The 26,853-nt window shown below is 42.8% G+C and overlaps 1 protein-coding gene across 2 annotated transcripts in view; it reads left to right on the forward strand.

Moving 5' to 3' along the window:
* Positions 1-26,853, forward strand: part of PTPN11 (protein tyrosine phosphatase non-receptor type 11) — a 96,344-nt gene that overhangs the window by 22,582 nt on the left and 46,909 nt on the right. For both annotated transcript variants that reach the window (XM_008004784.3, XM_008004783.3), the window contains exons 2-6: positions 6,284-6,406; positions 10,224-10,418; positions 13,070-13,262; positions 14,770-14,886; positions 16,766-16,879. In XM_008004784.3, the coding sequence (XP_008002975.1) occupies positions 6,284-6,406; positions 10,224-10,418; positions 13,070-13,262; positions 14,770-14,886; positions 16,766-16,879 (742 nt within the window). The remainder of the gene's footprint in view (positions 1-6,283; positions 6,407-10,223; positions 10,419-13,069; positions 13,263-14,769; positions 14,887-16,765; positions 16,880-26,853) is intronic.

A 26,853-nucleotide genomic window follows, 5' to 3' on the forward strand; every position in this document is an offset into this window, starting at 1 on the left:
AGTAAAAAGCAAATGAGGGCCGGGCGCGGTGGCTCACGCCTGTAATCCCAGCACTTTGGGAGGCCGAGACGGGTGGATCACGAGGTCAGGAGATCGAGACCATCCTGGCTAACACGGTGAAACTCCGTCTCTACTAAAAATACAAAAAATTAGCCGGGCGTGGTGGCGGGCGCCTATAGTCCCAGCTACTCAGGAGGCTGAGGCAGGAGAATGGCGTGAACCCAGGAGGCGGAGCTTGCAGTGAGCCGAGATCATGCCACTGCACTCCAGCCTGGGCAATAGAGTAAGACTCTGTCTCAAAAAAAAAAAAAAGAAAAAAAAAAAAGCAAATGAGTATTTCATTATTTTGATCTGAGCTTTACGATTTTTCTTTTCTTTTTTTTTTTGAGATGGAGTTTTGTGTTGTTGCCCAGGTTGGAGTGCAGTGGTGGCAATCTCAGTTTACCGCAACCTCTGCTTCCCAGTTTCAAGCAATTCTCCTGCCTCAGCCTCCTGAGTAGCTGGGATTACAGGCATGCACCACCATGCCCGGCTAATTTTGTATTTTTAGTAGGGACAGAATTTCTCCATGTTGGTCAGGCTGGTCTCGAGCTCCCAACCTCAGGTGACCCACCCCCCTCGGCCTCCCAAAGTGCTGGGATTACAGGTGTGAGCCACCTCGCCCAGCCCTTTTTTTTTTTTTTTTTTTAAATCTGAGAGAAGGTCTCGCTCTGTTGCCCAGGCTGGAGTACAGTGGTGTGATCTCTGCTCACTGCAGTTTCTGCCTCCCAGACTCAAGTCATCCTCCCACCTTAGCCTCCTGAGTAACTGGGACTACAGGCATATGGCACCACACCTGGCTAATGTTTGTATTTTTTGTAGAGACAGGGTTTTGCCATTTTGCCCAGGCTGGTCTTGAATTCCTGACCTCAGGTGATCTGCCCACCTTGGCCTCCCAAAGTGCTGGGATTACAGGCGTGAGCCACTGTGCCTGGTCTCTTTCTCTATTGTAAAATACTTGAATTGGGTCAATATTTGTGGAGAAGTCTCTTAAAAGTTCACTTGATTGTCAATACCAGAACTCTGCATTTAGTATTGACTTATATTCCTGGGAGCATTTCAGAGCATTCTGTTAGCCTAGAAAGATCCAGGATAATTTGACTTTAGAAGTTACTGTTGCCATGAATCTCAGTGACTTTTGGAATCTGTGAGGAATATCTTTTTGCTGGAAACTAGAGAGGTCTCCTCTGAAGCAGATGCCATTCATGATGGATTTCATCATTTGTGGGTTTTAAAAAACATTTAGTTTGAAATAATTTCAAATTTAAATAAAAGTTGCAAAATAGTACAAATAATTCATGTTTACTTTTCATCCAGATTTACAAGTCAACTTTATACAGCTTGAGTATCCCTTATCCAAAATGCTTGGGACCAGAAGTGTTTTCGATTTCAGATTTTTTCAAATTTTGGAATATTTTAATTATATACTTAAGCATCTCTAATCCCCAAATCTCAAATCTGAAATACCTGAAATGCTGTGATGAGCATTTCCTTTGAGTGTCATATGGGCACTTTATTTATTTATTTAATTAATTTATTTTTTGAGATGGAGTCTTGCTCCATCACCCAGGCTGGAGTGCAGTGAGCGATCTTGGCTCATTGGAAACTCCACCTTCTGGGTTCAAGTGATTCTCCTGCCTCAGCCCCTGAGTGGTTGGGACTATAGGCGTCTGCCATCATGCCAGCTGATTTTTGTATTTTTAGTAGAGATGGGTTTCACCATGTTGGCCAGGCTGGTCTTGAACTCTTGACCTCAGGTGATCTGCCCGCCTCAGCCTCCCAAAGTGACCAGGCTGAGCCACCAAGCCTGGCCCATTTTTTTTTTTGAGACAGAGTCTCACTTTCTTGCCCAGGCTACAGTGCAAGTGGCACAATCTCGGCTCACTGCAACCTCTGCCTCCCAGGTTCAGGCAATTCTCCCTGCCTCAGCCTCCTGAGTAGCTGGGATTACAGGCACGTGACACCATGCCCAGTTAATTTTTGTATTTTTAGTAGAGACAGAGTTTCACCATGTTGGCTAGGCTGGTCTTGAACTCCTGACCTTAGGTGATCCACCTGCCTTGGCCTCCCAAAGTGCTGGGATTACAGGAGTGAACCACTGCGCCTGGCCGTGGATTTTGGAGCATTTTAGATTTGGGATACTCAACCTGTACCATGTTTGCCTTCTCTCTCTCTTTCTTTCTGTGTAATATATATATATATAAATTGTATATACACTACACATATATATGTATTGCATGTATATGTATGTATTTTATATATAAAATGCATATCTACATATAAAATACACATGTATATATACATGAGTATATATATGTGTCTCTGTATTTAAGTTTTGTTGGAACCACTTGAGGGTAAAATGCAGACATGGCGTCTCATTGCTCCGAAATACTTCAGTGTATATGTCCTAAAAATCAAGGGTACTTGGTTACATAACCACAGTATATCACCAAAATGTATATTATAACAAGACTACTATCAAATCTTTGTACCTCTTTCAAATTGTTTCAGTAATATCCTTATAGCAAAAGACAAAACAACCACAAAAACTCTTCTTCCCTTTTATTTTGTTTGTTTTGGTCCATTATATTTCCAGGTTATGCATTAATGCATTGCATTACTTGCTAAGTCTTGTTACTGGCCTTTAATTTGGATATTTCTTTGCATCCCGCCTGACTCCTCTTCATGGTTATATCTTTTTTTTTTTTTTGGGAGACAGAATTTCGCTTTTGTTGCCCAGGCTGGAGTGCAATGGCGCGATCTTGGCTCACTGCAACCTCCGTCTCCTGGATTCAAGTGATTCTTCTGCTTCGGCCTCTAGAGTAACTGGGATTACAGACCTGCGCCACCTCGCCTGCCTAATTTTGTATTTTTAGTTGAGACAGGATTTTGCCCTGTTGGTCAGACTGGTCTCAAACTCCTGACCTCATGATCTGCCCGCCTCAGCCTCCCAAACTGTTGGGATTACAGGCGTGAGCCACCGTGCCTGGCCTTTTTTTTTTTTTTTTTTTTTTGATCTTTGCTCACTGCAGCCTTGACCTCCTGGGCTCAGGTGATCCTCCCACCTCAGCCTCCTTAGTAGCTGGGACTATAGGCATACACCACCATTCCTGACTAATTTTTATATTTTTTGTAGAGACTGGGTTTCGCCATGTTGCCCAAGCTGGTCTTGAACTCCTGGGCTCGAGTGAACCACCTGCCTTGGCCTCCCAACATGCTAGGATTACAGGTGTGAGCCACTGCACCTGGCCCTAATTTTTGCATTTTTTGTAGAGATGGGGTTTCACTATGTTGCCCGGGCTGGTCTTGAACTCCTGGGCTCAAGCGATCTTCCCATCTCAGCCCCGCAAAGTGTTGGGATTATAGGCATGAACCGCTGTGCCTGGCTGAGGATTAAGTTTCAACCTGAGGGGACAGGCGTTCAAACTATAACATTGTCCTTTAGTCACTGGCTTAGTTCACTTAGAATGTTTATCTATTCTTCCATCTATATACGCTGTAGAATGTTTATCTATTCATCCATCTATATATGCTGTTTCCTTTCACCTTTTGGCTTTTGCAAATAGTGCTGCTATGAATATGAGTTATAGAAATATACCAATTTGAATCCCTGTTTTCAATTACTTTGAGTATATACCTGGAAGTGGAATTTCTGGATCATACGGCACTTCCATTTTTTTTTTTTTCTTGGATCATATGGTACTTCCACTTTTTTTTTTTTCTTTTTTGAGGCAAGGTCTTCACTCTGTCACCCAGGCTGCAGTGTAGTGGCATGATCTCAGCTTACTGCAACTTCAGCTCCCTGGGTTCAAGTGATTCTCCTGCCTCAGCTTCCCCAGTAGGTGGGATTACAGATGTGTGCCACCATGCCCGGCTAAGTTTTGTATTTTTAGTAGAGATGGGGTTTCACCATGTTGGTCAGGCTGGTCTTGAACTCCTGACCTCAAGTGATCTGCCCACCTCGGCCTCCCAAAATTCTGGGATTACAGGCGTGAGACACCGCCCCCAGCCTCCATGTTTCAATTTTTAAGCAAACAATTAGTTAAAAAAATAAGAAACCAAGAGAATGAACTATGTCCTATTTTATTCCATGGGTTATAATCTGTTACTGTCATTGCTTATTTTGAGGTACAAATTGTCCCGACTTTGGCCAGCGGAGGATCCTGCAATTTGTCTCTTGTGTCCTTTTCATAGCTCCTTGTTGGAACTCTTTCTTACTGGCCCACAATAGGATGTTCCAAGTTCATCTTCTTTCTTTTACTGCCCCAACCCTGGGATCAGCCATTTCTTCAAAGAGGCCAGTTCCTTTTATTGGAGAATGAAAAACCCAATATGTAGAAACCAAGATAGAGGTGTTAGGTGTGATTGCTACTGGAGTGTCATTACTTCCAAACCCTTTCAGAAGAGACCTAGGAAATGTGTGTGTGTGTGTGTGTAATCATAAAAACGTGTACACAGGCCGGGCGCGGTGGCTCAAGCCTGTAATCCCAGCACTTTGGGAGGCCGAGACGGGCGGATCACGAGGTCAGGAGATCGAGACCATCCTGGCTAACACGGTGAAACCCCGTCTCTACTAAAAAGTACAAAAACCTAGCCGGGCGAGGTGGCGGGCGCCTGTAGTCCCAGCTACTCCGGAGGCTGAGGCAGGAGAATGGCGTAAACCCGGGAGGCGGAGCTTGCGGTGAGCAGAGATCCGGCCACTGCACTCCAGCCTGGGTGACAGAGCCACACTCCATCTCAAAAAAAAAAAAAAAAAAAAAAAAAAAAGTGTACACATACACCAAAGCATATATTTCTGTTTTTTTTGAGATGGAATCTCTGTCGCCCAGGCTGGAGTGCAGTGGTGCAATCTCGGCTCACTGCAAGCTCCACCTCCCGGATTCACACCATTCTCCTACCTTAGCCTCCCGAGTAGCTGGGACTACAGGCGCCCGCCACCACGCCCAGCTAATTTTTTGTGTTTTTAGTAGAGATGGGGTTTCCCCGTGTTAGCCAGGATGGTCTTGATCTCCTGACCTTGTGATCCACCTGCCTCAGCCTCCCAGAGTGCTGGAATTACTGGAGTGAGCCACCGTGCCCGGACTATATTTCTTTATTATTATTATTATTTTGAGATGGAGTCTTGCTCTGTCACCCAGGCTGGAGTGCAGTGGCACAATCATGGCTCACTGCAACCTCTACCTCCTGGGTTCAAGCAATTCTCCTGTCTCAGCCTCCTGAGTAGCTGGGATTACAGGTGCCCACCACCACGCCCAGCTAATTTTTGTATTTTTAGTAGAGATGGGGTTTCACCATGTTGGCCAGGATGGTCTCCAGCTCCTGACCTCAAGTGATCTGCCCACCTTGGCTTCCCAAAGTGCTGGGATTATAGGCGTGAGCCACTGCTCCCATTCAGAATCATACATATACATATATATTTCTATATCTACATATCTGTCTTTACATATATATATTAAAAATTAGAGTTTGCACTAATACCTCCAATTGCAGTCTAACATCATGGAATTTATTCTGGCTTTCTCCCTTCTCATATATGTGTCTCCCTTCCCAACAGTGAGAAACCTGGCTTGCTATCCTCAACATGGTAACTTATTTATTAAGTAGTTTATTTATTCTTTTTTTTTGAGATGGAGTTTCGCTCTTGTTGTCCAGGCTGGAGTGCAGTGGTGCAATCTTGGCTCACTGCAACCTCCACCTCTCGGGTTCAAGCGATTCTCCTGCCTTAGCCTCTGAAGAAGCTGGGGTTACAGGCATGCACCACCACGCCCAGCTAATTTTGTATTTTTACTAGAGACAGGTTTCTCCATGTTGGTCAGGCTGCTTCCAAACTCCCAACCTCAGGTGATCCACCTGCTTCGGCCTCCCAACATGTTGAGATTACAGGCGTGAGCCACTGTGCCCTGCCTCTAGTTTATTTATATTTATTCCATGTGCTCAGTCTTGCGACCACATGGTCTGTTTTCTTGGGCCTGGCCCCATCAGTGCACAGTCTTAATACCCTAGTCCCAGTCCCTCTGATCATATCCCCAGCCCTGCCTACTGAATCCCAGGTCTCTACCAAGGGAAAGGCAGGGAGGAGGCATTGACTAAGGAGAAGAGGGGGAAGGGACATGGAAGGTCTTGATTTGTATTTTCTAAAACTACTCTGCTCATAATGCATCTTAGCTGTGTTGTTGTGGAAAGTAGTGCTGACAGTGTGTGTGTGTTTTATTATTATTATTATTACTTTCTCTCTCTTTTTAAGATGGTTTCACCCAAATATCACTGGTGTGGAGGCGGAAAACCTACTGTTGACAAGAGGAGTTGATGGCAGTTTTTTGGCAAGGCCTAGTAAAAGTAACCCTGGAGACTTCACACTTTCCGTTAGGTAAGTTGGAATGAAAAGAGAGAATCCTGAGAGTGTTTTCCAGGTAGGAAGTGGTAAAACCATGCTTGGACAGCTTGCTGCCTGCATTTCGAGCTTGAAGGCCTTCCCTGAGCCCTGGGCTGCCTTCAGGGTTTGCGGAGTGGCCTCCTGGACATTTAGCAGAAGGGGAATAAGAAGGGCCCTTCTTCTCCCCCTGAGACCTCATGGAAGATGAGTTGGAGCAGGTCATAGAAGTTCTTAAGCCCTCCAGTGCTTAAGCCTTGTTCCACGCATCTTGAACCTGGTGTCTGCATTTTTCTTTTCCTTCCTGTTGATTTATTTAAAAATTTTATTTCTTTTCAATGTTTTTTTATAGAGGTGGGATCTTCCAATGTTGGCCAGGTTGGCCTTGAACTCCTGGCCTCAAGCAATCCTTCTGCCTCAGCCTCCCAAAGTGTTAGGATTACAGGTGTGAGCCACCATGCCTGGCCTTCTTTTTTTGAGACAAGCTCTTGCTCTCTTGTCCAGGCTGGAGTGCAGTGGTGCGATCACAGCTTACAGCAGCCTTGAACTCCTGGGCTCAAGTGATCCTCCTGCCTCAGCCTCCTGGGTATCTGGGACTCTAGGCTTGTGCCACCATGCTCAGCACTTTTCAAAAATATTTTTTGTAGAGATGAGGTCTCACTGTATTACCAAGGCTGATCTTTAACTCTTAGCCTCAAGTGATCCTCCTACCTCAGCCTCCCAAATGTTGGGATTACAGACATGAGCCACCACACTCAGACTCTGTTGATTTCTTAACAAGAAAAATACTTGTTAAGAGTTTCTTCAGCTCACTTTCCTTTATCAACAAGTAAAACATGACTGAGGAAGTTGTGGTCCCCTTTGTTCCCCTGCCCAGGCTTGTTTCCCTCCCTCTTTCCCCAGAGGAAACCACTAAGAGGTTGGCATATATTCTTCCTGAACATATTTTTATAGTTGTACTGCATTTGTACTGTGTATGAACAATACAAAGTTGGTTTTTGTGTTTTAAAAATTCACATACATGGATTTATAATGTATGTATCATTTTGCAACTTAAAAATTTTTTTTGAGCTCTATGCTGATTGATAAAGATCTGATTTTTTTTTATTTTTTTTATTTTGAGAAGGAGTTTCACTCTTATTGCCCAGGCTGAAGTGCAATGGCATGATCTCAGCTCACTGCAACCTCTGCCTCCTGGGTTCAAGCCATTCTCCTGCCTCAGCCTCCAGAGTAGCTGGGATTACGGGTGTGTTCCACCATGCCCAGCTAATTTTTGTATTTTTAGTAGAGATGGCGTTTCACCGTGTTGACCAGGCTGGTCTCAAACTCCTGACCTCAGGTGATCCACCTGCCTTGGCCTCCCAAAGTGCTGGAATTACAGGCATGAGCTACCATGCCTGACTTTTTTTTTTTTTTTTTGAGACAAAGTCTCGCTCTTTCGCCTAGGCTGGAGTGCAGTGGCCACAATCTTGGGTCACTGCAACCTCAGCCTCCTGGGTTCAAGCAGTTCTCCTGCCTCAGCCTCCTGAGTAGCTGGGATTACAGGCGTGTGCCACCATGCCCGGTTAATTTTTGTATTTTTTTGTAGAGACTAGGTTTTACCATGTTGGCCAGGCTGGTCCTGACCTCCTGACTTAAAGTGATCCACCTGCCTGGCCTCCCAAAGTGCTGGGGTAACAGGCGTGAGCTATTGCGCCTGGCCTGAGAAATCTCATTCTTACTCCTACTCCCTTGTACCACACTATCTCCATCCTGTAGGTAGCCATTTCTATTAATTTCTTGTTTATTCTTATGAGTTTCTTTCATTCTTTTTCTTTCTTTTTTTTTTTTTTTGAGACAATCTTGCTCTGTTGCCCAGACCGGAGTGTAGTGGCACAATCTTAGCTCACTGCAACGTCCGCCTCCTGGCTTCAAGTGATTTTGATGACGCAGCCACCTAAGTAGTTGGGATTACACTACCGCGCCCAGCTAATTTTTGTATTTTTAGTAGTGATGGGGTTTCACCATGTTGTCCAGGCTAATCTCAAACTCTTGACCTCAAGGGATCTGCCTGCCTCGGCCTCCCAAAGTGCTGGGATTATAGGCATGAGCCACCATGCCCAGCCCTATGTTTCTTTTTACAAAAATAAGCAAATTTATATTTTTATTACTATTTTCCTTTTATTTTTACACATCAAGTAGAACATTAAATATATTTCTTTGTAATTTTTTTTCACTTACCTAAATCTTTTAGTGATCTCTCTCATCTTTTTAATCAGCTGGATAGCATTCTATCATGTGAATATTTCATAACTTCTATATACTGTCACTAGCAGGTAGCGATTTAGTTGTGTCCAGTATTTTAAAATGATATATAATGCCTCCATGAATGTAGTAACCTTTTGCATATATTGTTTTGTGCTTTGGGATAACACTACCTCATATTCAAAACTGTGTCATTACATGTGTCTTTAAAATTACATGTGTCTTTTTATTTTTATTTTTATTTTTTTTTTGAGTCAGAGTTTCACTCTTGTTGCCCAGGCTGGAGTGCAGTGGCGTGATCTCGGCTCACCGCAACCTCTGCCTCCCAGGTTAAAGCAATTCTCCTGCCTCAGCCTCCCCAGTAGGTGGGATTATAGGTGCCTGCCACCACGCCTGGATAATTTTTGTATTTTTAGTAGGGACGGGGTTTCACCGTGTTGGCCAGGCTGGTCTCGAACTCCTGACCTCAGGTGATCCTCTCACCTCAGCCTCCCAAAATGCTGGGATTACAGACGTGAGCCACTGTGCCTGGCTATCATTTTTTTTTTTTTAATTGCTGCATAGTAGCCAGGCACGGTGGCTCATGCCTGTAATCCCAGCACTTTGGGAGGCAGAGGTGGGCAGATCACGAGGTCAGGAGACGGATACCATCCTGGCTAACAGGGTGAAACCCTGTCTCTACTAAAAATGCAAAAAAAAATTAGCCTGGCATGGTGGCGGGCACCTGTAGTCCCAGCTACTTGAGAGGCTGAAGCAGGAGAATGGCGTGAACCTGGGACGTGGAGCTTGCAGTGAGCTGAGATTGTGCCACTGTATTCCAGCCTGGGTGACAGAGTGAGACTCTGTCTCAAAAACAAAAAAGCAAACAAACAAACAAACAAATTGCTGCATGGTATCTCATTGCATGAATAGTAACAGCAATTTTTGCAATGCATAGTATTCCATTGTATGAATAGTAATGTAACACAATTTGTTTATACATTTTTATGATTAAAAAGCAAAATGTTTTTTGGTAGCTATTCAGTTATTGTTACTTAATATATGCAATTCGATAGGCCAGTCATTCAAAATAGAAGATATACCAGATAGGTCGGGCGTGGTGGCTCACGCCTGTAATCCCAGCACTTTGGGAGGCTGAGGTGGGTGGATCACCTGAGGTTAGGAGTTTGAAACCAGCCTGACCAAAATGGAGAAGCCCCATCTCTACTAAAAATACAAAATTAGCTGAGTGTGGTGGCACATTCCTGTAATCCCAGCTTCTCAGGAGGCTGAGGCAGGAGAATTGCTGGAACCTGGGAGGCGAAGGTTGCGGTGAGGCAAGATCACGCCATTGCACTCCAGCCTGGGCAACAAGAGCAAATATATGCAAGGTAAACAAAAAGACCTTTGTGTTGAGTTGGTTGACTATGTGGTTATTTCACCCATCATATTTCTTACAGGGAATGGGTAAATTCGTTTCTTGGGTTTCTTTCAACATTTAGATGAAATCTGACGTGGAACATGAGATCTGATTTTACTGGTGTAACTCGTTATTTGTCCCCTTGCCTCCCTTTCCAATGGACTATTTTAGAAGAAATGGAGCTGTCACCCACATCAAGATTCAGAACACTGGCGATTACTATGACCTGTATGGAGGGGAGAAATTTGCCACTTTGGCAGAGTTGGTCCAGTATTACATGGAACATCACGGGCAATTAAAAGAGAAGAATGGAGATGTTATTGAGCTTAAATATCCTCTGAACTGTGCAGATCCTACCTCTGAAAGGTCAGTAACATTTTAGTGACCACAAAGTCTGCTGCTCCCTTGTGCCCTATGTGTCAGAAATGCATGACTGAGGTCTGTGTATGACTTTCTGACTCTAAAGACTTGTGACTGTTTTTTGAGCTGTAATCTTTAAAGAATTATTAAAGTGAGACTAATAGCATCAAATTATTTTCAGAGTACCTTTTTCTTGCAAAAGTTTTAATCAGTGTTACTTACAGTCATCCTATAGGGATTGCATAGCATTCCTGCATATACTTGGTTACTTGTATTAGTTTTAAGATTTATTGAACTTTGGCGGATAATCTTTCAGAGTTATTAGAAGAAAACAAATGATAATGGAGACACCAAAATAGCAGCAGTTTTCTGTGGTGGCTCTCGACCAGTTATTCAGCAGTGCCACCAACAGATGTCAGTTTAAGCTCAGAAGTGGAAAAGCAGAGAGCTCAGAGGGTCAGCTTTTTCATCAATTCCTTTAATGTTATCTCCACAATTATGTGAGAGTGACCTTACTTAGAGAGAATTGTGTTATTTTCAAGATCTGTCCCCCTGTATTGGAACTAGCCTGATGAAAGCATGGGCTTGACTTATTTATTGATTGTATTTGTTTTGTACACTCCCAGTCTCCTCTCTGACTTGGTGCAAATTCAGGATCTCTTAGTTTGTATATTTTGTGTCTTCAGGTATGATTTTATTAGCTTATACCTTTATGTCAGTGCTATTATGTGCTGATAATTTGTTTCTCTAGCTACCACTATAGCTTCAGGCAAAAGGCTGTCAGCCAACTCTGTACAGTTTATTCCTAATTTTACTGTTTTCAGTTGAGTGTGGATGAAAAATAACTCAAAGTTTATTTGTTTGATGATGAGCCATTAACACCACCTGCCATGATAGTGCTTGCTTTCTGACCAAGATCCTGAGGGAAAAAGCCACTTTATTAATAGAACTAGGTTAAAATGCTGCCCATAGTAACATGGAGCAGTATTGTCTCAAAGTCTGTCCTTGGATGGCCTTGGATGCCTGCATTAGGACTGTCTGATGTGCTGGTTTAAATGCAGATTCCTGGGCCTCATTCAGACTTAAGTGTATTGATATTGCTGGCTGTGGAGCCTGGGAATTCATATTTTTAGCAAAATCCCTCATTTTTACTCTAAGTCTTATGTGCGTTACACAATTTGAGATGATCACTCAGGATATAGTCCAAAGACACTGGAGGCTGTTGAATTATAGGTTGTATATATGGAAAAGATTGAAATGTTTGAATTAATTTATAATGAAGATCCTTTTTAATTGAGTGTTTACATGCCAAAGCAAGGACAAACATTCAAAATGATTTTCTGTCTCTATTACAACTTTTTCTTACTTTATTTGAGATGGAGTCTCACTCTGTCACCCAGGCTGGAGTCAAGTGGCATGATCTTGGCTCACTACAACCTCCGCCTCCCAGATTCAAGTAATTCTCTTGCCTCAGCCTCCCAAGTAGCTGGGACTACAGGCATGTGCCACCATGCCCCAGTTAATTTTTGTATTGTTAGTAGAGACAGGGTTTTGTCCTGTTTGCCAGGCTGGTCTCGAACTCCTGACCTCAGGTGATCTGCCCACCTCGGCCTCTCAAAGTGCTGGGATTATAGGCATGAGCCACCGCGCCTGTCTGTATTACAACTTTTTATTACGACTTTATTTTTTAAATTATTTATTTATTTATTTATTTTGAGATAGAGTTTCGCTCTTGTCACCCAGGCTGGAGTGCAGTGGTACGATCTCGACTCACTGCAACCTCCACCGCCTGGGTTCAAGTGATTCTCCTGCCTCAGCCTCCTGAGTAGCTGGGATTACAGGCACTCGCCACCATGCCCGGCTAATTTTTTATTTTTAGCAGAGACAGGGTTTCACCATGTTGGTCAGGCTGGTCTCGAACTCTTGACCTCAGGTGATCCACCTGCTTCAGTCTCCCAAAGTGTTGGGATTACAGGCGTGAGCCACTGTGTCCGGCCAACTTTATTTATTTTTGAGACAGGGTCTTGCTCTGTCACCCAAGCTAGAGTGTGGTGGCATGATCATAGCTCACTGCAGTCTCAACCTCCTGGACTCAAGTGATCCTCCTGCCTCGGCCTCATATTGTAGCTGGAATTACAGGCAGATGCCACCATGCTAATTTTTAATTGTTTTGTAAAGATAGATTTCACTGTGTTTCCCAGACTGGTCTTGAACTCCTGACCTCGAGTGATCTTCCTGCCTTGGCCTTCCAAAGTGTTGGGATTATAGGCATTAGCCACTATACCTGGCCTGTAACTTATTTAAATGGCTATAATTAAATAGTTGGTCCTTTTAAGATTGGGCAGTGGATGAATGGCAAATTGCATTTTTAAAAGAGGAGGGATTAAAAAAAAAACAGGAAAGATTGGGGGCATTTGTCTCTAAAGGACTGTGGGCTCAATTAAGAAGTTTAGTGGTCATTCTTACCATCTTTGAGGTTTTTCCTGCCCGCATGGGATGCAAATTTTCTGTCTCAGGTGGGATTGATCAATCCCTTGGAGGAATGTGTTTGTTTTTTAATTGTGTTTAGGAGCGCTGACTGTATGTAGTAGTTTTGTGAAAGAACAACATGCACCCATAGTAGAGCTAAATTCTTTTTTATTTTTTAAAAACTTTAGGTGGTTTCATGGACACCTCTCTGGGAAAGAAGCAGAGAAATTATTAACTGAAAAAGGAAAACATGGTAGTTTTCTTGTACGAGAGAGCCAGAGCCACCCTGGAGATTTTGTTCTCTCTGTGCGCACTGGTGATGACAAAGGGGAGAGCAATGACGGCAAGTCTAAAGTGACCCATGTTATGATTCGCTGTCAGGTAAATCTCTAGTTGAACTATGGGCCTGGCAAGATGTTGTCTTTGGGTGATTTTTCTGCTGGAAAAAGACAGACACCATTACATTCAAAGTCAGATTGTCTTTTTTTAAAAAATTAATTAATTAATTAATTATTTTATTCTAATTAATTAATTTATGTATGTTTTTTAGACAGAGTCTTGCCCTGTCACCTAGAGATGGAGTTTCACCACATTGGGTCTGGTGACCCAAATCTTTGGGTGATTTTTCTGCTGGAAGAAGACAAACACCGTTACATTCAAAGTCAGATTGTCTTTCTGTTTTTTTTTTTTTTTTTTGGTGAGACAGTTTTGCTCTTTTTGCCCAGACTGGAGTGCAATGGCATGATCTCGGCTCACTGCAACCTCCGCCTCTTGGGTTCAAGTGATTCTTCTGCCTCAGCCTCCCAAGTAGCTGGGATTACAGGCGGCTGCCACCATGCCCGGCTAATTTTTTGTATTTTTTTTAGTAGAGGTGGGGTTTCACCATGTTGGCCAGGATGGTCTCAATCTCTTGACCTCGTGATCCACTCGCCTTGGCCTCCCAAAGTGCTGGGATTACAGGCGTGAGCCACTGTGCCTAGCCTTCTGTTTATTTATTTATTTTTAAATATTTATTTATTTATTCATTTGAGACTGGATCTTGCTCTGTTACGGCTCACTGCAGCCTCAACCTCCCTGGGCTCAGTTGATCTTCCTTCACTCACCCTCTTGAGTAGCTGGGACTACAGGTGTGTGCCACCATGCCCAGCTAGTGTTTGTATTTTTTGTAGAGATGGTGTTTTGCCACATTGCCCAGGGTGTCTTGAACTAGGGCTCAAGAGGCTTGCCTGCTTCAACCTCCCAAAGTGTTAGGATTACAGATGTGAACTACTGTGCCTGATCCAAAGGCAGATTTTCTTTGCTCACTTAGTCAAGGTCATATATGCTTTTATTATACTTAATATATTAGTATGGTTAGTATATTAGTATATTAGCATATTTACTATATTATTATACTTGAGTATATTGAGTATATTTACGCTTTTAGTATATTTGTATACACACACCACATTTTTATTATTTATCTTTTTTTTTGAGACAGAGTCTCCCTCTGTCACCCAGGCTAAAGTGCAGTTGGCTCACTGCAACCTCTGCCTCTTGGACTCAAGTGATTCTCGTGTGTCACCGTCCTGAGCAGCAGGGATTACAGGCGTCCACCACCAAGCCTGGCTAATTTTTGTATTTTTAGTGGGTACAGGATTTCACCATGTTGGCCAGACTGGTCTCGAACTCCTGACTTCAAGTGATCCGCCTGTCTTGGCCTCCCAAAGTGCTGGAATTTAGGCGTGAGCCACTGTACCCAGCCTATTATCTATCTTTTGATGGACATTTAAGTTTTCTCCATATACTAGCTATTGTGAATAATGCTGCAGTGAATATGAGAGTGCTTGAAAACACCAATGTAACATAAAGGTAACAAATAATAAATGTCATCTGTTTATTTTGAAAGGAACTGAAATATGACGTTGGCGGAGGAGAACGGTTTGATTCTTTGACAGATCTTGTGGAACATTACAAGAAGAATCCTATGGTGGAAACATTGGGTACAGTACTACAACTCAAGCAGGTGAGCGGATTGGAAAGCTCAAGCTTTCTCCTTAAAAACTTAAAAAAGCCGAGCGCGGTGGCTCACGCCTGTAATCCCAGCACTTTGGGAGGCCGAGGTGGGTGGATCAACTGAGTTCGGGAGTTCAAGACCAGCCTGACCCACACGGAGAAACCCCATCTCTACTAAAAATACAAAATTAGCCAGGCTTGGTGGTGCATGCCTATGATCCCAGCTACTTGGGAAGGCTGAGGCAGGAGAATCGCTTGAACCTGGGAGGTGGAGGTTGTGGTGAGCTGAGACTGCGCCATTGCACTCCAGCCTGGGCAACAAGAGCAAAACTGTCTCAAAAAAAAAAACTTTAAAAAAGTCCTAATAGAGAATTTTGCAAACATACAGAGGTAGACAGAATAGTGTCATCAGCCTCCGTGTACCCATCCCAGCTTCAACTCATCAAATCTTTTTTTTTTTGAGACAGTCTTACTCTGTCACCCAGTCTGGAGTGCAGTGGTGCAATCTCGGCTCACTGCAACCTCTACTTCCTGGGTTCAAGTGATTCTCCTGTCTCAGGCTCCTGATTAGCTGGGACTACAGGTGCCTGCCACCATGCCCGGCTAATTTTTGTATTTTTAATAGAGACGAGGTTTCACAATGTTGGCCAGGCTGGTCTCGAATTCCCGATCTTAGGTGATCCACCTGCCTCAGCCTCCCAAGGTTTTGGGATTACAGGCGTGAGCCACCACACCCAGCCCTAAATCTTTTCTTATTATTACTCCACTCACTGACTGCCTCCTATAGTACTTGGAAACATATTCCAGATTTATATTATTCCCATATTTATCTGTGAAAGGCCTTACGGAGGTTTTTTGTTTTTTGTTTTGAGACAGAGTTTTGCTCTGTCACCCAGGCTGGAATGTAGTGGCGTGTTCTTGGCTCACTGCAACCTCGGTGTCCCGGCTCCAAGAGCTTCTCCTGCCTCAGTCTCCTGAGTAGCTGGGATTACAGGTGGTGCCACTACACCCAGCTAAGTTTTGTGTTTTTAGTAGAGATGGGGTTTCACCATGTAGCCAGGCTGGTCTTGAACTCCTGACCTCAAGTGATCTGCCCACCTCAGCCTCTCAAACTGCTGGAATTATAGGCGTGAGCCACTGTGCCTGGCCTAAGGCCGTACACAGTTTTAAAGCAAATTTTCGTTATAGATCCACTTCTGGTTACCTTTAGGTAACCTCACTTATTCACTTTGGCATTGTTGCTATTTCAAAGTTCACCTTTATGACAGTGGAAAATGATATAATCTCTCTAAATAATGTTGTAGTCTATTCATAAGGAAAAATAGACTTGGCCGGGCGTGGTGGCTCACGCCTGTAATCCCAGCACTTTGGGAGGCCAAGGCTGGCGGATCACAAGGTCAGGAGATTGAGACCATCCTGGTTAACATGGTGAAACCCCGTCTCTACCGAAAATACAAAAAATTAGCCGGGCGTGGTGGTGGGCTCCTGTAGTCCCAGCTACTCGGGAGGCTGAGGCAGAAGAATGGTGTGAACCTGGGAGGCAGAGTTTGCAGTGAGCCAAGATCGCGCCACTGCACTCCAGCCTGGGCGACAGAGCAATACTCCGTCTCAAAAAAAAAAAAAAAAAAGGAAAAATAGACTTGAATTTATATAAGCTAAATAAAGTGTATGTGGAGACTGAAGAAAGACACATTTTCTGGCTGAACAGAAAAGGTGGTGAAACTATTTGAAAACCTTTATTGTGAATTACAGGGTCCTACGAACCCTCTGTCCATGCCTTTATGAGTATCAACATAGAAGTTTTTTTTTTTTTTTTTTTTTTTTTTTTACATTAACAACCTTTTCTGTAATATTTTCTTTATTTTACATCAACTGCCGTACTCGATCAGCCCCTTAACACGACTCGTATAAATGCTGCTGAAATAGAAAGCAGAGTTCGAGAACTAAGCAAATTAGCTGAGACCACAGATAAAGTCAAACAAGGCTTTTGGGAAGAATTTGAGGTAAGTTATTAAAAAACTGTTTTTTCATGAGTTGTTATATCCTATTTTTAGTGGAGGAGAAGTTGGTCTTGTGTTTGGAATTGGACCTGAGAGAGTTGAAATTGACGTCCTTTTTTAATTCAGCCATTGATTGACGTGGAACAAGTTGCTACGAGGGCTTCTTCGAAATAGAAGAGCATTGTGTTCTGAGGGAAGGGAGTTGGCAGTGAGTAGTCAATGGATGTGCCAGCCGCTCCATTTGGCTCTTTTGGTTTGGACTGGTGGCAAAATCTCAGAGAAACAAAAGGATCTAATTTCTTTGGAAGATTTCCAACATGCACTGGGGTCTTTAGAAAGAATCTATAGCCTTAGTGCAGCAAATGGGAATGAATGAAAGAGAAACACCTTGTGGTGGCTTTTTTTTTTTTTTTTTTTGAGACAGGGTCTTGCTTTGTCACCAAGGCTGGAGTGTAGTGGCATGATCTCGGTTCACTGCAGCCCCGACCTCCCTGGGCTCAAGTGATCCTCCCATCTCAGCCTCCTGAGTAGCTGATACTACAGGCACATGCCACCATGCCCGGCTAATTTTTGTAGTTTTGGTAGAGGTGAGGTTTTGCAATATTGCCCAGGCTGGTCTTGAACTCTTGGGCTCAAGTGATCCTTCTACTTCAGCTTCCTGAGTAGCTGGGACTACAGGCACACGCCACCACGCCCATCTAATTTTTGTATTTTTTTGTAGAGATGGGGTTTTGCAATGTTGCCCAGGCTGGTCTTGAACTCTTGGGCTCAAGTGATCCACCCGCCTTGACATGTGAAATGTGGTGGCTTTAATTTCAGAGTTCAAATTGATGACTCTGGTAAGTTAAGTGAACTGATTTCTTTTCTTTTTTTTTTTTTTAAATTATTTTTGTTTATTATACTTTAAGTTCTGGGATATATGTGCAGAACGTGCAGGTTTGTTACACAGGTATACATGTGCCATGGTGGTTTGCTGCACACAACAACCCATCATCTAGGTTTTAAGCCCTGCATGCATTAGGTATTCGTCCTAATGCTCTCCCTCCCCTTTAATGCATTAGTGAAAAAGTGATGATAGGCTGGGTGTGGTGGCTCACTCCTGTAATCTCAGCACTTTGAGAAGGTGAGGCAGGCGGACCACTTGAATCCAGGAGTTTCCCCCCCATCCCCAGATAGTGTGTGTGATGTTCCCCTCCCTGTGTCCACGTGTTCTCATTGTTTGGTTTTCTGTTCCTGTGTTAGTTTGCTGAGAATGATGGTTTCCTGCTTCATCCATGACCCTGCAAAGACATGAACTCATTCTTTTTTATGGCTGCATAGTATTCCATGGTGTATATGTGCCACATTTTCTTTATCCAGTCTATCATTGATGGGCATTTGGGTTGGTTCCAAGTCTTTGCTATTTTAAATAGTGCTGCAATAAACATACATGTGCATATGTCTTTATAGTAGAATGATTTATAATCCTTTGGGTATATACTCAGTAATGGGATTGCTGGGTCAAATAGTATTTCTGGTTCTAGATCCTTGAGGAATCACCATACTGTCATGCACAATGGTTCAACTAATTTACACTCCCACCAACAATGTAAAAGTGTTCCTATTTCTCTACATCCTCTCCAGCATCTGTTGTTTCCTAACTGTAAGTGAACTGATCTCTTTCCTGAAACTAACTTGGGTTGGAGAATGTCCCTGATGGGAATGTGATGTGTTCCCATTGCACTCTTCTATGTCACTTACCCATTGACAATGTGATCTCTTTCGTTTTCTCCTCATCCGTTTAACAGAAAACTTCAAAAACAAAGATTCTAGCATATTTACCTTCGCAGTTGTCCCCAGCACATAGCACAGTGCCTGGAACATGGCACAAACTCCGTAAATGTTTGTTGAATGAGTATTTACATTTAACTCATGTTTACATCATTTTATTTTCCTGTTCTGTTTTATGGGAATGATTATTCTACGCTTTTTGTAGGACTACAATTTTTAAGTATTTGTGGAATGAATGAATAAGTGAATGACTGGGCAAATAAAGTCCTTTTAGCCACAGTATGTGTGAACAACTTGCTGAGATAGATATGATTTCCCATTTTCCAGCTGAGGGACCTAAGGGAGGTTAAGTAAATTGTTCAGCCTTCATGCCACAGTTTTTTTTTGTTTGTTTGTTTTGTTTTCTTTTTTTCCTTCTGAGACAGGATCTCACTTTGCTGCCCAGACTGGAGTATAGTGGTGCAGTTATAGCTCACTGCAGCTTCCGGCTTCTGGGCTCATGCCATCCTCCCACTTTAGCCTCCTGAGTAGCTGGGACTACAGGTGTGCACCACTATACCCAGCTAATTTTTTATTTTTTGTAGATATGGGGTCTCACTATGTTACTCAGGTTGGTCTTGAACTTCTGAGCTCAAATAATTCTCCTGTCTTGGCCTCTCAAAGTGTTGAAATTACATGCGTGAGCCACTGTGCCTGGCCCGTACCACAGATATTGATTGAATTCCAGCACCGGGGAGGGGTGTAGAATAGAACATTCTCAGTCCTTGCTCAACATTGCTGAACAGAGACTTGAATTTGAGTTTATTCTCTCATCCCAGGCATTGGGTTAGGCTCTGAAGACACTGGTGAACAAGACAGATAGGGTTACTGCCTTTAAAGGGAGCTTCTAGTTGAGAGAAGGAAAACAGTGATGAAAAGCATCAATGAAAAAGTGATGATAGACTGGGCATGGTAGCTCACTCCTGTAATCTCAGCACTTTGAGAGGGAGAGGCAGGCAGATCACTTGATTCCAGGAGTTTGAGACCAGACTGGGCAACATAGTAAAACCCCGTCTCTACAAAAAATACAGAAAGTAGCCGGGTGTGGTGGCACACACCCGCAGTCCCAGCTACTCTGGGGGTTGAGGTGGGAGGATTGCTTGAGCCTGGGAGGTTGAGGCTGCAGTGAGCTGAGATCACGCCGGTGCACTTCAGCCTGAGCAACAGCCAGAACCTGTCCCAAAAGAAAAAAAAAATGATGATAAACATAATGAGTCAGAATTTTGAAGTCTCAGCCTCACTGTTGCCTTCCTTGTCTTCCACCTGCCTAGATAATAAAAGGCAGCATTTCAGCATTCATTTCATTATGTTCACTTCATTTCACCTTTATAAAGCCTCATGAGGTAAGATGGGGAGATACAGAAGTTTTAGAAATCACTCATCAAAATTGAATGGAAAACCGATTTTTCCAAAATTTTTTAGTGTGGAAAATTTCAATTATAATCAAAAGTAGAGAGAACGGGATAGTTATAACAGTATACCTGACACCCAGCATTAACAACTGTTGACATTATGGCCAATCTTTTTTTTTTTTTTTTTTTTTTTTTTTTGAGACGGAGTCTCGCTCTGTCGCCCAGGCTGGAGTGCAGTGGCCGGATCTCAGCTCACTGCAAGCTCCGCCTCCCAGGTTTAGCCATTCTCCTGCCTCAGCCTCCCAAGTAGCTGGGACTACAGGCACCCGCCACCTCGCCCGGCTAGTTTTTTGTATTTTTTTTTTTTTTTAGCAGAGACGGGGTTTCACCGTGTTAGCCAGGATGGTCTCGATCTCCTGACCTCGTGATCCTCCCGTCTCAGCCTCCCAAAGTGCTGGGATTACAGGCTTGAGCCACCGCGCCCGGCCAATTATGGCCAATCTTTTTCGACTATGCCCCACTCACTCCCCCAGCCCTGACTTGTCTTGAAGCAAATAATTCTTTTTTTTTTTTTTTGAGATAGAGTCTCTGTCCCCCAGGCTGGAGTACAGTGGCTTGATCTTGGCTCACCATAACCTCCGCCTCCCGGGTTCAAGCAATTCTTGTGCCCCAGCCTCCTGAGTAAAGTAACTGGGATTACAGGCGAGCACCACCACGCCCAGCTAATTTTTGTATTTTTAGTAGGGACAGCATTTTCACTATGTTGGCCAGGATGGTCTCAAACTCCTGATCTCAGGTGATCCGCCTGCCTTGGCCTCCCAAAGTGCTGAGATTATAGGTGTGAGCCACTGTTCCCGGCCTTGAAGCAAATCTTACACATCTTTCATCTGTAACTATTTTATTTCAAAAAATTATAACCTGAATAGCATTATCATATCTAAAACTATTAGCGGTAATTCCTTAATATTAACATATATCAGTCACTATTCACATATTCCTGATTGCTACACACACACACACACACACACACACACACACTTGCAATTTGTTTTTTTTCCCTTTTTAGACAGTCTCGCTCTGTTGCCCAGGCTGGAGTGCAGTGGTGCGTTCTCAGCTCACTGCAACCTCCACCTCCTGGGCTCAAGTGATTCTCTTGTCTCAGCCTCCCAAGTAGCTGGGACTATGGGTGCCCGCCACCTCGCCTGGCTAGTTTTTGTATTTTTAGTAGAGATGGGGTTTCACCATGTTGGCCAGGCTGGTCTCAAACTTCCGACCTCAGGTAAGCCACCCACCTTGGCTTCCCAAAGTGCTGGGATTATAGGCATGAGCCACTGTGCCCGGCAGCAATTTGTTTGAATTGGGAGTGCTTTCTTCCACCTTGATTATGAAAAAATTTCAAATGTGTATAAAACAGGTTCATATAAAGGATCCTGATATGCCATTATCAGCTCTATCAATTATTCCCGACATATTTTTTATTTATAAATATTTCAATATTTGTGGAATCCTTAAAAATGCACCCCATAACCCAACATTGTTCATATTATACCAGTTGTCTTATAATTAAAAAATATTTTGTTCAATAATTTTTCAGATAAGCTTCACACACTGTGGTTGACTAAGTCTCATAGTATTTCTGTTTTAAAAATCTTAAGGCTGGGCATGGTGGCACCCAGCTGTAATCCCAGCACTTTGGGAGGCCGAGGTGGGTGGATCATGAGGTCAAGAGATCGAGACCATCCTGGCCAACATGGTGAAAACCCGTCACTATTAAAAATACAAAAATTAGTTGGGCGTGGTGGTGCATGCCTGTAGTCCCAGCTACTCGGAAGGCTGAGGCAGGAGAATCGCTTGAACCCGGAAGGCAGCAGTTGCAGTGAGCCGAGATCACACCACTGCACTCCAGCCTGGAGACGGAGTAAGACTCCATCTCAAAAAAGAAAAAAAAATCTTAAGTCCCTTTGAATACTTTGACGCCCCTTCCATCTCTCTTGCTCTGTCTTCCTTCCCCATCTCCCTGTCTTTTCTGCTGTTGAAGAAAGCAGATCCTTAGTCCTGAGAATTACTTATAGTCTGGATTTTGCTGAGTGCCTCTCTGTGGTGGACTTAACCATGTATCCATCCCTTATATTTCTTGGAAGTTGATATATCTAGATACTTTATTGGATATAAGTTTTCTTTGGCAAGACAGCATGTATGGTGGTGTTTCAGGAGGTGCTTATGTCCTGTTGTTTCTTCTCTGATTTTCTTAGCAGCTCCTGATCATTATTACTTAGATCCATTAATTCAAAAGGGACTGTATGGTAGTGATATTGTGATTTTATCATTCCTCTTCATTTGTTAGGTTGGAATATTTCTATAAAAAGCTTTTCATTGCTGAGAAATCATTGTTGATTTCTTTCTTCTTACTAAGCAGTTTCCTTTTTCTTTTTTTTTTTTTTCTGAGGCAGGTCTCGCTGTGTTGCTCAGGCTGGTGCGCAATGGCGCAAATACACAGTCGCGAACTCTTGGGCTCGGGGGATCCTCCTGCCTCAGCTTCCTGTGTAGTTGGGACCACAGGTGCATGCCACCACACCTGGCGATTTTTTTGTAGAGATGATGAGGTCTCACTTTGTTGCCCAGGCTGGTCTTGAGTGTTTGGGCTCAAGCATTCTTTCTACCTCAGCCTCCTGAGTAGCTGGGACTACAGGCACATACCACCATGCCCAGCTAATTGTTTTATTTTTATTTTTAGTAGAGATATGGTCTTATTATGTTGCTGAGGTTGGTCTCGAACTCCAGAGCTCAAGTGATCCTCCTGCCTCAGCCTCCCAGTGTGCTGGGATTATAGGTATACAACAGGCGTGAGCCAACAAGCCTGGCCAGATTTTTTTTCCTGATTTGAAATCTATTATGGGTTCAATTGATACTTCCAAATCAAACTCAGGGCTTCCAGATTTTTACTAACCTCGTTGATCTTACCCATGTATCTCCTTTCTCTAGTGCCAAAAATCCTACTTCTTGAAGCCATAATAAGATTATTCATTTGTTTTATCCCACATTACACACAGCAATGTCAGAATAATGACTTCCCAATAATATGATTACTGAAAACAGTTTATTATTTTTTGCAGTTTTCACAAAAAATCCTTCAGAAATGTGTAGTCAGGTTACTGTATGCTGCTGGGCACAGTGGCTCACACCTATAATCCCAGCACTTTGGGAGGCCAAGAAGGGAGGATCGCTGGAGCTCAGGAGTTTGAGACCAGCTGGGGCAATACAGTGAGAACCTGTCTCTACAAAAGAAAATTAAAAATTAACCAGACAAGGTGGCACGTACCTGTAGTCCCAGGTATCGAGAGGCTGTGGCGAGAGTAGGCTTAAGCCCAGGAGTTTGAAGCTGCAGTGAGATATGATTGTGATACTGTACTCCAGGGTGACAGAGCAGGGACTCGGTTTTTAACAAATATATATATAAAAAAGTCCTGTGCCTTAGACTCATTTGTAATCGTCCTTCTGTCTGTGTGGCTGTATGCTAACTGGGTACATGGTTAGTTTATTTGTTTCATTTAAAAAATCTCTTTCTGTTAAGTTTTATTTATAATTACACAAATACTGGATTTGATAGTCAAATTGAAAAAACAAAGTATATTCAAAGAAGTCTACCTTCTATCCTTGTCCTTTCCTGTCTACATTTTAGCCATAGTATGAAAAGTTATGGTTTATCATTACATTTCAAAAATATAAGAAGATATTCCCATATCCCATTTTTTTCTTAAGCAATAGCATAACTTTACATACTTTTTTCTAACCTTGCTTTTTTAAATGTCCTGGACATCACTCCATAGTAGTGTCTAGAGATAGTCTTCATTCATTCTTTTACTGTATAGTAATCCATTGTGTAGTTGTACCATAGTTTATTCAACCTATTGATGGGCATTTGGGTAGTTTCCAAATATATTCCAAAGAGGATTACAGTGAATAGCCTTGTGTATGCATCCTGTTTTACTTTTGCTGACTACTGGTAATATTAACATTTTTTATGTTTTGTATTATAAAATGGTGGTTATTATTCATCTATAACTTTTATTATACATGACTTTGGTTAGCATGCTTTAACTTTGTAGTATAACATTTGCAAACTACTTGTTTTAATTAAAATTTTGGTTAAATGTAAGAAATAGTGAGCTATTTTGTAATCTGGATTCAATAGACTCTTATACTTCCTTTACAAATGATAACTGAGCTGATCATTTGTGTAAATGACCGTGAACTTAAAAATTACAGCATTTTTCAAAATACATTTTTTAACATTTTAAAATTATTTAAAATAATAGACACACAAAGTAAAAAAAGAAGAAGAAGAAGAAAAGAGGGTCTCGCTATGTTGCCCAGGCTGGTCTCAAACTCCTGGGCTCAAATGATCCTCCTGCTTTGGCCTCCTAAAGTGTGAGCCACCACACCTGGCAAAAATTAATTTCTTTAAAACAAAAACATTACAGGTTATCTGGTACCATGGGAGCTTCTTTAATACTAGGGTCACTTAGAACGAAGCTTAGGAACAAAGTCAGACTTTCACGAAGGGCTTGTGTGGCAATGGGGTATTTTTTGAAAATTCCATCGGTGGGGTCAAGATGTGAGTTTAGAAGGAACTCTTAGCCTGACTCTTCTGGCCATGGAAAAAGATGGTTGGTTCTAAATGCTGACCTGATGATTTCACACTGTCACATCTCAAATTGTGGTCATCTTTTATACATTATTAACAACAAAAGGGAAAAATTGAGTTGACTTTAGGAGGAAGTGGAAAATAACGAGATCATATCTATACTCTACAGGCTCTCCGTAGAGGTCAGACTGAGGTGGTAAAATTGTTGTGCACTAAATTAGGGCATTAACGTTTCATGGAAATTGAAGCTATATCTAAATAGCTGATGGCCTGCTTTCTAGATCTCCTATGTACTTGCTTCTCAAATTCAGTCTGTTTTAAAAAATTGCTCTTTGAGGTTGGAACCAGGGAAATAAGGCTGAGAACAGAATAAGCCATTATCGAAAAAATTAGAAACTTGAAAGCAGATACTCATAATCTAAATCCTCTGAAGCTAAAGTTGATCCACAATAGCAAAGCATTATCATTTTAGTGATTGTACCTTAGTTGTTTCCTGGAAGATGATAAATTTGGAATCACTTTCTTCTTACAGCGTGCTCTGATAGTCTTTAGAACAAACCAGAGCTCTAAATTGCAATGCCATTGGTAATTTAACTCTGATTTGTTTCTATGCCCGGCTCCTGGTGTTCTGTAAAATTCTACATGTCATTTCAGGTATCTTTATCCAGAAGACATTACTTTTGCCTTTGATGCACTTGAAAATGTGAAGTCTCTTGTGAAGCTCTTTGGTTCTTTTTTCCTTTGCTGCTGAAATAAATTCAGGTTGATGATTTTCTTCTAGGATATGTTATATGATCTAAACATTGCAAACCCAAGTCTTTGATTTTTTTTCCCTACAGATTGCCTATTTCTTTTTTATTTTAATTTTTATTAGTTATTATTATTATTATTATTATTATTTTTTGAGACGGAGTCTCGCTGTATCGCCCAGGCTGGAGTGCAGTGGCCGGATCTCAGCTCACTGCAAGCTCTGCCTCCCAGGTTTTTACGCCATTCTCCTGCCTCAGCCTCCCGAGTAGCCGGGACTACAGGCGCCCGCTACCTTGCCCGGCTAGTTTTTTGTATTTTTTAGTAGAGACGGGGTTTCACCGTGTTAGCCAGGATGGTCTCGAACTCCTGACCTCGTGATCCGCCCGTCTCGGCCTCCCAAAGTGCTGGGATTACAGGCTTGAGCCACCGCGCCCGGCCTATTATTATTATTTTTGAGATGGAGTCTCACTCTGTCGCCCGGGCTTGAGTGCAGAGGTATGATCTCAGCTCACTGCAACCTCCACCTCCCAGGTTCAAGTGATTCTTGTGCCTCAGCCACCCAAGTAGCTGGGATTACAGGCACGCACTACCACTCCCAGCCAATTTTTTTATATTTTTAGTAGGGATGGGATTTCTCCATGTTGGCCAGGCTGGTCTTAAACTCCTGATCTCAAGTGATCTGGCTGCCTTGGGCTCCCGAAGTGTTGGAATTACAGGCTTGAGCCACCATGCCTGGCCAATTATTAAGTTTTTTTAAAGAGATGGGGTCTCACTATCCTGCCCAGGCTAGAGTGCAGTGTCTCTTTACAGGCACTGTCATAGTGCACTGCAGCCTTGAACTCCTGGGCTCAAGTGATCCTCGTGAGAGGCTGGAATTACAGACATATGCCACTGTGTCCAACAGATTGTCCATTTGTGATCTGTGTAAATATCTTTCACTTCCTGCAGTATCTCTGCTCAAGAATGTAAAGAGATGGATAATATTTTTAGATTTGTTGAAATAAAGTAAAGTTCTGCTCAAATGAGACTGACACTAACTAAATGAAAAGGCCAGTTATAATTCTGCAATTTTGTGTCTGCAGTGTGTGCGTTATTGTACACTTGAATCGGCCGTGTGCATTGTGGTGAAGTGCATATTTGCATGGTTGTATTGAAAAGGTTTTTGGGCCGGGCATGGTGGCTCACGCCTGTAATCCCAGCAATTTGGGAGGCTGAGGCGGGCGGATTACCTGAGGTCAGGAGTTCAAGACCAGCCTGGCCAGCATGGCGAAACCCCATCTCTACTAAAAAATACAAAAAATTAGCTGGGCATGGTGGCAGGCACCTGTAATACCAGCTACTAGGGAGGCTAAGGCAGGGGGAATTGCTTAAACCTGGGAGGCAGAGGTTGCAGTGAGCTGAGATTGTGCCACTGCACTCCA

This window comes from Chlorocebus sabaeus, chromosome 11 (genome assembly GCF_047675955.1).
Source record: "Chlorocebus sabaeus isolate Y175 chromosome 11, mChlSab1.0.hap1, whole genome shotgun sequence".
Classification (NCBI taxonomy): domain Eukaryota; kingdom Metazoa; phylum Chordata; class Mammalia; order Primates; family Cercopithecidae; genus Chlorocebus; species Chlorocebus sabaeus.